The sequence below is a fragment of the Salmo trutta genome, chromosome 10 (genome assembly GCF_901001165.1).
Source record: "Salmo trutta chromosome 10, fSalTru1.1, whole genome shotgun sequence".
In the NCBI taxonomy this organism is placed as follows: Eukaryota; Metazoa; Chordata; class Actinopteri; order Salmoniformes; family Salmonidae; genus Salmo; species Salmo trutta.
In genome coordinates, this window is record NC_042966.1 from 4,070,723 (window position 1) to 4,083,982 (window position 13,260).

General features: G+C 45.3%; 1 protein-coding gene across 1 annotated transcript in view; it reads left to right on the forward strand.

The window, feature by feature from the left end:
• LOC115200971 (calpain-15-like) overlaps window positions 1–1,028 on the forward strand; it is a 78,841-nt gene extending 77,813 nt beyond the window's left edge. The window contains exon 12 of the mRNA XM_029764136.1: window positions 361–1,028. Coding sequence (XP_029619996.1) covers window positions 361–538 — 178 coding nt within the window. The 3' untranslated portion in view covers window positions 539–1,028. The remainder of the gene's footprint in view (window positions 1–360) is intronic.
• The last annotated feature ends 12,232 nt before the right edge of the window (window positions 1,029–13,260 follow it).

Below are 13,260 nucleotides of genomic sequence, written 5' to 3' on the forward strand. Positions count from 1 at the left end.
CTCTCTTAGTTGGGCGTGTGACATCAAGTACGCCTAGTATATGTGTAGTCTCAATGAAATAGAGTAGGCTGGCAATGCATGGGCGGAGAAGCACGAGGCAGTTATCTTTCCAAAGAACTCTACCTCCTAAATATGAGTAGGCTATAGTTTTCTACATTGCCTAGAAATACATTTTTAGAATCCATACTTCGTTATATACCACCTCACTGTTCACGGAATGATTACAATGTTTTCTGGCAATGTTCTCTCCCGGTCATATTCTCCACTATTCATATACCACATCTTTCTGTTGAGGACGGTGCATGACCATGCATGACCATGTTTCCTGACAGTGTTTTCTGACTGTGTCTCCCCCTGCAGGCAGGTGCTGGTGGTGCTATCCCAGTTGGAGGGCAACGCAGGCTTCTCTATCACCCACCGGCTGGCCCACCGCAAGGCCGCACAGGCCTCACTAGGGGACTGGACCCCCACCAAGGCCACCCACAGCCCCCAGCTCACCCCCGACATTGACGGCCTGCACCGGCCACGACCCCTATGACCACGGCCCCCCCTCCCCCTCACACACACATACACAAGCTAATGACACACACGCGTACGTGAACACATACGTGCGGAAAGAGAGGGCTGTATCAAGCTGGAATACACACATAACTTTTGGAGAGAGAGGTAATTGTGGAGACATGCGTGGGGAGGATGACTGGACAGAGTACAGGTGGATTTCCTCCTCCACCTTTTCCTCTAATTCCTCGATCCCTGAAGGATGAGGACTCAATCCTGCCAAACGCACCTGGATCCAGTTGGGAATTAGGAGAATGGGGTGGATTGATGTGCCATTTTGGATGTGATGAGGGACACCTCCCAGGTTAAATCAGCATTTCTGGGTGACTAGAGGGGTCCTGAGCCTGAGATTCTTCAACCAACAATGAAGAATTGTATATCTAGCCTTGTCAACTACAATGCTGTACTGTATGTCTGACTATGGACCAGTTACAGTTGAAGTCGGAAGTTTACATACACCTTAGCCAAATACATTTAAACTCAGTTTTTCACAATTTCTGACATTTAAATCCTAGTAAAAATTCCCTGTCTTAGGCCAGTTAGGATCACCACTTTATTTTAAGAATGTGAAATGTCAGAATAATAGTTGAGAGAATTATTTATTTCAGCTTTTATTTCACCTTCCCAGTGGGTCAGAAGTTTACATACATTCAATTAGTATTTGGTAGCATTGCCTTTAAATTGTTTAACTTGGGTCAAATGTTTTGTCTAGCCTTCCACAAGCTTCCCACAATAAGTTGGGGGAATTTTGGCCCATTCCTCCTGACAGAGCTGATGTAACTGAGTCAGGTTTGTAGGCCTCCTTGCTCGCACACGCTTTTTCAGTTCTGCCCACACATTTTCTATAGGATTGAGGTCAGGGCTTTGTGATGGCCACTTAAATACCTTGACTTTGTTGTCCTTAAGCCTTTTTGCCACAACTTTGGAAGTATGCTTGGGGTCATTGTCCATTTGGAAGACCCATTTGCGACCAAGCTTTATCTTCCTGACTGATGTCTTGAGATGTTGCTTCAATATATCCACATAATTTTCCTCCCTCATGATGCCATATATTTTGTGAAGTGCACCAGTCCCTCCTGCAGCAAAGCACCCCCACAACATGATGCTGCCAACCCCGTGCTTCACAGCCTCCCCCTTTTTCCTCCAAACATGACGATGGTCATTATGGCCAAACAGTTCTATTTTTGTTTCATCAGACCAGAGGACATTTTTCCTAAAGGTTGCAAACCGTAGTCTGGCTTTTTTATGGCGGTTTTGGAGCAGTGGCTTCTTCCTTGCTGAGCGACCTTTCAGGTTATGTTGATATAGGACTCGTTTTACTGTGTATATAGATACTTTTGTACCCGTTTCCTCCAGCATCTTCACAAGGTCCTTTGCTGTTGTTCTGGGATTTATTTGCACTTTTCGTACCAAAGTACGTTCATCTCTAGGAGACAGAACACATCTCCTTCCTGAGCGGTATGACGGCTGCATGGTCCCATGGTGTTTATACTTGCGTACTATTGTTTGTACAGATGAACGTGGTACTTTTAGGTATTTGGAAATTGCTCACAAGGATCAACCAGACTTGTGGAGGTCTGCACTTTTTTTCTGAGGTCTTGGCCGATTTCTTTTGATTTTCCCATGATGTCAAGGAAAGAGGCACTGAGTTTGAAGGTAGGCCTTGAAATACATCCATAGGTACACCTCCAATTGACTCAAATGATGTCAATTAGCCTATCAGATGCTTCTAAAGCCATGACAATGGCAAGCTGTTTAAAGGCACAGTCAACTTAGTGTATGTAAACTTCTGACCCACTGGAATTGTGATACAGTGAATTATAAGTGAAATAATCGGTCTGTAACAATTGTTGGAAAAATTACTTGTGCCATGCACAAAGATGTCCTAACCGACTTGCCAAAACTATAGTTTGTTAACAAGAAATTTGAGGAGTGGTTGAAAAAACGAGTTTTATTGATTCCAACCTAAGTGTATGTACATTTCTGACTTCAACTGTATATTACACAGACAGACACCCTAATCAGAACAGAACTGCGCCTGTTCCTTCCCTAACCCCCCAACAGATGTCAACGAATGCCGAGGAAGACTGACTGTTGACCCCACATCTCAAAGGTTAAAGGTCATTCAGAGGTCAGGGTGGAGTGCTGTAACTACTGAGCCACCTTGGGGCTGTTCCCCCATTGAGCCAATCCACTACGCGACCTGACCACCTGAACCCACTGTTCTTGGTCTATGGACCCAACTCACCATACTCAAGGTAGAAGTTGCCTTGAGCTGATCTAGGATCAGATTCCCCTCCTTATAGCCTAACCTTTACCATTGGCGGAAGAACTGCAAAAATGTACCTTAGATCAGCGTCTAGGCCTAGGGGAAACGTTGTCCTACTCCCAATAGGCTCTGCTGTGTGAGGTTTGGTGAGGGAGGGAGGGAGGGGGTTAAGTGCTCTCTCCCCCAGGCTCCTGTCCTGCCTCCTGCCTCCTGCACCTGTGGAGCTGTCAACTATCACCAGGATGGGGAGGGGGTACAATTCTGATCCTCTATTCTACACTCTGGTACTACGTGAGCCAAACCCGACTACCAATTTTACCACAATCATTTATATTTTTTAGAAGCCATGTTGTCGTTGCCAGTCTCTTTTTTTATTTTTATTTTTACCAGCATTCTTTGGTCTGTATTTTGTATGTGTGCTTGAATCGTTTAACAAGCCATCTAGTGTCCCGTCTCTCTGTTTCCCGTCAGTCTGTCTGTCTGACGGTCATCTGTCCAAGCCCTCCCTAGTTTCTCTGCTGTTGAAATGCTGTGTTATTATTTCTCAAATGCAAGGCAAATCCTATCCACTTCATATAAAAGCTGGACTTTGATTCTGTAAAATGTAAAATCAATGTGTTTCATATACAGTTTTCCACATACAGTTGTACAGTACATATAGCATAGCTGGAATCTTCAAGTTGTTGGACCTCGCTATTTTAACTCAACATACTGTCGTTCGTTATCCATGCTATCCGTCACTCCGGATGAGGCGACAGGTTTGGGAAGGTAGCTGCTTTTCATCCATGTTAGCTGTTTGTTTTGAGTACAAGGGAAGAGAGGTAGAGAAAGAGCTTATGGTACAGATCAGCAAATTGAGTCTATCTGGGTGTCGTGAAAAAGAGGAAATGTAACCTATTAGCCTCTATTTTCTCTCTTTCTTCCTTGTCTTACTTTCTCCCTCAGTTAAGCAATCAATGTCGAAGGAGGCAAGAAAAATGTTCCAATCTCCTGCTGTCTCCCTGAGGTTGATTGACTTTGCACATTCAGTCAGCCTGTCTGCTCACATTTGGCACATCAAATCAAATGTATTTATATAGCCCTTCTTACATCAGCTGATATCTCAAAGTGCTGTACAGAAACCCAGCCTAAAACCCCTAAACAGCAAGCAATGCAGGTGTAGAAGCACGGTGGCTAGGAAAAACTCCCTAGAAAGGCAACAACCTAGGAAGAGACCTAGAGAGGAACCAGGCTATGAGGGGTGGCCAGTCCTCTTCTGGCTGTGCCGGGTGGAGATTATAACAGAACATGGCCAAGATGTTCAAATGTTCATAAATGACCAGCATGGTCATATAATAGTAATCACAGTGAACAGGTCAGGGTTCCATAGCCGCAGGCAGAATAGTTGAAACTGTAGCAGCAGCACAGCCAGTTGGACTGGGGACAACAAGGAGTCATCATGCCAGGTAGTCCTGAGGCATGGTCCTAGGGCTCAGGTCCTTTGATTATCTCCATCAGAAGGCACTTCCAGGAATCCCAGGTCCACAACAAATGTGGTTTCTTTCGACAAAGTTCATAATTGATGTCCAAATAACTCCAAGTTGTTAGCGCTTCGGTAGGCTACTAAAAAGTAGGGCGGGGGGGGTGGGAAGTCACGACGTAAAGTAAAAAAAATTATCTATTTACCTTCGTTCAAACATGTCAAACGTTGTTTAGCATCAATCTTTAGAGCCATTTTTAACGTGAAACATCAGTAATGTTTCAACCCGACCTCTCCTGTGTCTTGAAAAATGTGTACATCAAGTCTCGCTCCAGCATTAACATCAACTCTTCAGATACACAAAGCTTGTAAAGTCGTGTTGGGAAAATACAACTGTGGAGGTCAATGGATCATTGTCATAATAAAGTCTCCATTGTAGGTCTTCCTGAATTGTTAGTAGTCTCCAGTTTAAGAAGACAGACTAACTAAGGGAGTACTTGGGGAAGCCATGATTGTTTGGACAGTGAGTTTAGTTTACTACATATTTATTAGGCATCAGATGGAAGAAAATGGACTGAAACGGGGAGGGACTACCTGGACTTTAATTTCCGTTTTTCATTGCCCGTTCTAATGAACAGGATCTTGAAGAGGAAGTGAGTTTGTTTTAGCGTTGGAGGAGCATTTAGTTAGGTTGGTGCGTCAACCTCCGAAAACAGAGCATCTGCACTGCTGTCCCTAAGGGACGTGCCAACACATTAGAGAACAAATTCTGCTTTTTAATAACAAATTAGATGTTTTATTGGACATGCACACACACACACACATACACACACACACACAAGCACAGATGCACACTTTCTCTCTCTCTCACACACACACATACACTGAAGAGGGCCCTGCAAAATGGTGATGCAATGGCGGAATGTAGTGTTTTCTTCACTCTCCGGTGTGTTGTGTGCCATAGTTCCCAGGATGCACAGGGAGCAGTGAGGGATGTGATGTCACAACTATTATTCATGTATTACGCCGTAGCCATCACACTTCTAGCCTTTTTGACACTGTACAGTGTTCAGTCTGGTTTAACCAGGCTATCAGACTTCACAACACAAATCCCAAATGTTAAGCTGAAACAATTCACTTGTTCCTTCTCCTGCCAGAGTTGACAGAGGAGAAATTCTTAAACACGGGGGGGGGTAATGATTTCTATAAACTTTGCATGTGTTCGAATGTAATGTCCCAGGAAATAATGGAATTATGGAATAAGATCTTGAGCTGACCAAGTGTTCACGATGATTTAATAATATGGCTGTTTTGACACCAGTCATGGCAAATAAATAGCCTGACAATGTCATCATGATACATGCTGTCTCGTGCAATAAAACTACTTCTAACTTGTTGCATAGCCAACTAGTTGCCTAAATAGCATACTCATGACAGTGTCAGTACTGTAGGCATTATGACCATAATATAGTTCAAGTAGTCCACTGTTTTAGTCAAATTCTAACATGTACCAGAACACTTTCAGGAGAATGTCGTTTTGCTCTCTGATTTCAGCCAAGTAGATTTCCATTCTGTGTGTTCATTTATTATAGTAAAAAGGATTTGATCAAAGCACAAGAGAGCCTGCTGTATCGCAAATGTGAAACGTGTGCAAGTAAGATGGGATACATACTGTACATGTATGAGTGTGTAATCTGTGGATATGATGAGTACAGCCATTGATTGATTGATAGGTGACAGAAAAATGAATGTTTATATATTTTAGCCGAGTGGGACTGGCTTTTGTCAGAAACTGAAACCTGCACTGAAAAATACCTGAAATCAAAGGCACCTCAAATGTCAGCGTCATGAGGCTCTGTTACTTCACTTTACATGTTGTGTGCTTACATGTTTTTGTTGTTGATAAATGTTTTTATTGTTCATGTTCTCTCACTTTTTCTCTCTCTGTCTCTGTGTTGTTCCATTCGATCATTCTATTCACCTCGTGTTGAGTTGTGGTGGTAGTGACTCTTCCTTGCAGAAGGGGTGACCCTGGTGTTCTCTATAGGCTATGGCCAGTGGTGTGGACTATGTGGAAATCCCGACCCTTTGACTATTCACAGTCTCTGTCTATCTATCTGGTTCTTTCTTTGTAAACTGTACAGACTTCAATGCTATAATCCACCCCAACTGATACAGTGAACCAACCGTTTTAATCCAACATATTGCTGTAACAAAAAATGGAACTCTTCTTATTTGGGCAGAAATGTTATATACTGTATAGAGTATTTTATTGATTTTGGGGAGAAATCTATATAAAAAAAAAAAAAGATATATGTTTAATTTTTCATCTCAGGTTCTGATGGACCAAATAAATAAAAACTATTTTAAAAAATACAACTGTTAGTTTGTTAATATGTCCTCTACTTATGTACCTGCTTTCTCTTCTAACTCCTCTACTGTTCAGTCAGAGAGTACAGGTAGTCAACATGTCTGCATGCATTGTACAATTGGCAACAGTACGTTTATAGCATATAGCATAATATGTCAATATTATTCTCTGTTTTTACTGGCCACAGTTCGAAGATATGTGCACTTAGCTCTTCAGAATCAGCTGCGCTACTCTTCTTCCTTTGTCCACTAGAAAGCACCTCAGCATGTGAGGCTGGGGCAGAGGAATGTGCCTTGACATCCATGAACATGAGGTCATATGTCACCCAGAACTCCTTCCCAAACCACTTAACCCCCTAACAACCCTCTTACCGTCTACCCCTCCCAACCTCCGCCCCTGTTTATCACTGAACCTCAAAGCTCAGGCTTCAGCGCTTTGCCTTGCCCCCAGCCCAGCTCGGAGGGGAATAGGTTTTCAGTACCGGCCACACTGTTTGGTGGTAGCGTTGCACAACCACCACCTAACCTGAGGAGCTGTCATTCACCCTCACCATCCCTCACTGGGCAGTCTCGAGTGAGGAAGAGACTAGAAGGAGACCAAGTGAAGAAGAAAAGTCTAGACCACATTCCTCTGAAACAGACCTGACAAGTTATTGTACATTTTGGTTGGTTTACAAGTTTACCAGCATTGTTATAATTTGTCTGCATAGTGGTTCAGTACAGTAATGTGTTTGGTGATTTACATTTACATTACATTTAAGTCATTTAGCAGACGCTCTTATCCAGAGCGACTTACAAATTGGTGCATTCACCTTATGATATCCAGTGGAACAACCACTTTACAATAGTGCATCTAAATCTTTTAGGGGGGGGGGGGGGGTTAGAAGGATTACTTTATCCTATCCCAGGTATTCCTTAAAGAGGTGGGGTTTCACGTGTCTCCGGAAGGTGGTGATTGACTCCGCTTTCCTGGCGTCGTGAGGGAGCTTGTTCCACCATTGGGGTGCCAGAGCAGCGAACAGTTTTGACTGGGCTGAGCGGGAACTGTGCTTCCTCAGAGGTAGGGAGGCGAGCAGGCCAGAGGTGGATGAACGCAGTGCCCTTGTTTGGGTGTAGGGCCTGATCAGAGCCTGAAGGTACGGAGGTGCCGTTCCCCTCACAGCTCCGTAGGCAAGCACCATGGTCTTGTAGCGGATGCGAGCTTCAACTGGAAGCCAGTGGAGAGAGCGGAGGAGCGGGGTGACGTGAGAGAACTTGGGAAGGTTGAACACCAGACGGGCTGCGGCGTTCTGGATGAGTTGTAGGGGTTTAATGGCACAGGCAGGGAGCCCAGCCAACAGCGAGTTGCAGTAGTCCAGACGGGAGATGACAAGTGCCTGGATTAGGACCTGCGCCGCTTCCTGTGTGAGGCAGGGTCGTACTCTGCGAATGTTGTAGAGCATGAACCTACAGGATCGGGTCACCGCCTTGATGTTAGTGGAGAACGACGGTGTTGTCCAGGATCACGCCAAGGTTCTTAGCACTCTGGGAGGACACAAGGGAGTTGTCAACCGTGATGGTGAGATCATGGAACGGGCAGTCCTTCCCCGGGAGGAAGAGCAGCTCCGTCTTGCCGAGGTTCAGCTTGAGGTGGTGATCCGTCATCCACACTGATATGTCTGCCAGACATGCAGAGATGCGATTCGCCGCCTGGTTATCAGAAGGGGGAAAGGAGAAGATTAATTGTGTGTCGTCTGCATAGCAATGATAGGAGAGACCATGTGAGGATATGACAGAGCCAAGTGACTTGGTGTATAGCGAGAATAGGAGAGGGCCTAGAACAGAGCCCTGGGGGACACCAGTGGTGAGAGCGCGTGGTGCGGAGACAGATTCTCGCCACGCCACCTGGTATGAGCGACCTGTCAGGTAGGACGCAATCCAAGCGTGGGCCGCGCCGGAGATGCCCAACTCGGAGAGGGTGGAGAGGAGGTTCTGATGGTTCACAGTATCAAAGGCAGCAGATAGGTCTAGAAGGATGAGAGCAGAGGAGAGAGAGTTAGCTTTAGCAGTGCGGAGAGCCTCCGTGACACAGAGAAGAGCAGTCTCAGTTGAATGCCCAGTCTTGAAACCTGACTGATTAGGATCAAGAAGGTCATTCTGAGAGAGATAGCAGGAGAGCTGGCCAAGGACGGCACGTTCAAGAGTTTTGGAGAGAAAAGAAAGAAGGGATACTGGTCTGTAGTTGTTGACATCGGAGGGATCGAGTGTAGGTTTTTTCGGAAGTGGTGCAACTCTCGCTCTCTTGAAGACGGAAGGGACGTAGCCAGCGGTCAAGGATGAGTTGATGAGCGAGGTGAGGTAGGGGAGAAGGTCTCCGGAAATGGTCTGGAGAAGAGAGGAGGGGATAGGGTCAAGTGGGCAGGTTGTTGGGCGGCCGGCCGTCACAAGACGCGAGATTTCATCTGGAGAGAGAGGGGAAAAAGAGGTCAAAGCACAGGGTAGGGCAGTGTGAGCAGGACCAGCGGTGTCGTTTGACTTAGCAAACGAGGATCGGATATCGTCAACCTTCTTTTCAAAATGGGTGACGAAGTCATCCGCAGAGAGGGAGGAGGGGGGGAGGGGGAGGAGGATTCAGGAGGGAGGAGAAGGTAGCAAAGAGCTTCCTAGGGTTAGAGGCAGATGCTTGGAATTTAGAGTGGTAGAAAGTGGCTTTAGCAGCAGAGACAGAAGAGGAGAATGTAGAGAGGAGGGCGTGAAAGGATGAGTCGTCGAGCCACGGAGCAGGAGGGGAGGACCGAGCCGGCCTGGAGGATAGGGGACAGAGAAAATCAAAGGATGCAGAAAGGGAGGAGAGGAGGGTTGAGGAGGCAGAATCAGGAGATAGGTTGGAGAAGGTTTGAGCAGAGGGAAGAGATGATAGGATGGAAGAGGAGAGAGTAGCGGGAGAGAGAGAGCGAAGGTTGGGACGGCGCAATACCATCCGAGTAGGGGCAGAGTGAGAAGTGTTGGATGAGAGCGAGAGGGAAAAGGATACAAGGTAGTGGTCGGAGACTTGGAGGGGAGTTGCAATGAGATTAGTGGAAGAACAGCATCTAGTAAAGATGAGGTCAAGCGTATTGCCTGCCTTGTGAGTAGAGAGGGAAGGTGAGAGGGTGAGGTCAAAAGAGGAGAGGAGTGGAAAGAAGGAGGCAGAGAGGAATGAGTCAAAGGTAGACGTGGGGAGGTTAAAGTCACCCAGAACTGTGAGAGGTGAGCCATCCTCAGGAAAGGAACTTATCAAGGCGTCAAGCTCATTGATGAACTCTCCAAGGGAACATGGAGGGCGATAAATGATAAGGATGTTAAGCTTGAAAGGGCTGGTAACTGTGACAGCATGGAATTCAAATGAGGAGATAGACAGATGGGTCAGGGGAGAAAGAGAGAATGTCCACTTGGGAGAGATGAGGATTCCAGTGCCACCACCCCGCTGGCTCGATGCTCTAGGGGTATGCGAGAACACGTGGGCAGACGAGGAGAGAGCAGTAGGAGTAGCAGTGTTGTCTGTGGTAATCCATGTTTCCATCAGCGCCAGGAAGTCTAGGGACTGGAGGGTAGCATAGGCTGAGATGAACTCAGCCTTGTTGGCCGCAGACTGGCAGTTCCAGAGGCTGCCGGCAGCGGCCACGCGGTGTGAAGCGTTTGTATGGCCTGTGCAGAGGGGAGAGAACAGGGATAGACAGACACATAGTTGACAAGCTACAGAAGAGGCTACGCTAATGCAAAGGAGATTGGAATGACAAGTGGACTACACGTCTCGAATGTTCAGAAAGTTAAGCTTACGTTGCAAAAATCTTATTGACTAAAATGACGAAAATGATACAGTACTGCTGGCTGGTGGAGTAGGCTAGCTAGCAGTGGCTGCGTTGTTGACTTTGAACGTGTAGCTGGCTAGGTAACCTCGATAGTTTCAGTACTACACCTTGTCATGATACAAAAGCAACTTTGTAGCTAGTTAACATAACACTAATCAAGACGTTCCTTTGTAATGTATTTAGTTTCTACAGTGCTGCTCGTCGGTAATAGTTGGCTACTTTTGGAAAAATGGCGTCGCGGGGGACGGAAATAGCTGGCTAGCTAACCTCGATAATTACTCTAAACTACACAATTATCTTAGATACAAAGACAGCAAAGACAGCTATGTAGCTAGCTAACTAACACTAACACTAAACTAATCAAGTCGTTCCGTTGTAATGTAATAGTTTCTACAGTGCTGCTAGTCGGTAGAAGTTAGCTATTTGGCTAGCTAGCAGTGTTGACTAGCTAGCTAGCAGTGTTGACTACGTTAGGACGAAAATAGCTAACCTCGATAATACTCTAATTACTCTAAACTACACAATTATCTTTGATACAAAGACGGCTATGTAGCTAGCTAAGAAAAAATTGCTCAGATCAAACAAATCAAACCGTTGTAATGTAATGAAGTGTAATATTACCTGTGGAGCGAAGCAAAGTGCGACTGCTCGCTCCAGACCGGATACTGACTTGAATGGACAGCCTGTCTGTAGTGATTTTAGACTATGGTACCAACTTCGTGGTCAGAAACTCTTTGAGTCTCTTGAGAAATAAAACTTATTGTGGGAAATGTAATATGCTTTGCACTCGTTGTGCCCTGTAGATATGAAAAATACTTATATACTGTAGTTATTTCAATTTGGCTCAATTAAAGATAGGACCAGGGTTTTTTCAGGGTGGAACATTTTTTGTCACGCCCTGATCTGTTTCACCTGTTCCTGTTATTGTCTTCACCCCCTCCAGGTGTCGCTTGTTTTCCCCTGTGTATTTATCCCTGTGTTTCCTGTCTCTTTGTGCCAGTTCGTCTTGTATGTTTCCAAGTCAACCAGCATTTTTCCCGTTCTCCTGCTTTTTGCATTCTCTTTTTTCTAGTCCTCCCGGTTTTGACCCTTGCCTGTTTCTGGACTTTGTACCCGCCTGCCTGACCATTCTGGCTGCCTTGACCACGAGCCTGTCTGCCACTCTGTACCTCCTAGACTCTGATCTGGTTTTGACCTTTTTGCCTGTCTACGACCATTCTCTTGCCTACCCCTTTGGATTAATAAACATTGTAAGACTCCAACCATCTGCCTCCTGTGTCTGCATTTGGGTCTCGCCTTGTGCCTTGATAATTTTAAGTTAATTATACAATGCATTTTTTTTGCCTTGCACATATGCCTTATTCTGACTAAGATACACTGTTTCACACTTCTTTGAAACTGTATGTAAAGTTCCAGTAATGAACTTCTGTACCTCTATACAGTTCAAAGTTATACAGGCCTACACGGTATAGCCAGTATGTGGGTATACGTATACTCCAGAGCATGTCAAATTAATTTTGCCTTTAATTCATTTCTGCAGTGCTTTTGGAGCCAGTCCTGTCAAATATAGAGTTTCAAGACATATATCTCAGGGTGTACCCTCTCAGGTTCACCAAGCTTCTCTAAGCCTCATTCTATATCAAACTTTTCTAAGAACAATAAATATCAAAATATGCAGTATATTGCACGGCATAATGTAAATGTATTTTCTAATACTGTGTAGAAAAATAATGTTCTTATTACAATGTGATTATTATAGGTAAAGGTGATTTGTATTTTACAGAATAACTTACAACATAAGTTTTATGCATGTTATGGACTCTGTAATAAATACTATATAGAATGCACTCCACAAAAACAAAATACAAAATCTTTATAAATAAATGCTCTATATTTTTGGCATATCTCTGTATAAATCTATGTATATACACTGCTCAAAAAAATAAAGGGAACACTTAAACAACACAATGTAACTCCAAGTCAATCACACTTCTGTGAAATCAAACTGTCCACTTAGGAAGCAACACTGATTGACAATACATTTCACATGCTGTTGTGCAAATGGAATAGACAACAGGTGGAAATTATAGGCAATTAGCAAGACACCCCCAATAAAGGAGTGGTTCTGCAGGTGGGGACCACAGACCACTTCTCAGTTCCTATGCTTCCTGGCTGATGTTTTGGTCACTTTTGAATGCTGGCGGTGCTTTCACTCTAGTGGTAGCATGAGACGGAGTCTACAACCCACACAAGTGGCTCAGGTAGTGCAGCTCATCCAGGATGGCACATCAATGCGAGCTGTGGCAAGAAGGTTTGCTGTGTCTGTCAGCGTAGTGTCCAGAGCATGGAGGCGCTACCAGGAGACAGGCCAGTACATCAGGAGATGTGGAGGAGGCCGTAGGAGGGCAACAACCCAGCAGCAGGACCGCTACCTCCGCCTTTGTGCAAGGAGGAGCAGGAGGAGCACTGCCAGAGCCCTGCAAAATGACCTCCAGCAGGCCACAAATGTGCATGTGTCTGCTCAAACGGTCAGAAACAGACGCCATGAGGGTGGTAAGAGGGCCCGACGTCCACAGGTGGGGGTTGTGCTTACAGCCCAACACCGTGCAGGATGTTTGGCATTTGCCAGAGAACACCAAGATTGGCAAATTCGCCACTGGCGCCCTGAGCACGTGACAGACGTGACAGAGTCTGGAGACGCCGTGGAGAACGTTCTGCTGCCTGCACATCCTCCAGCATGACCGGTTTGGCGTTTGGTCAGTCATGGTGTGGGG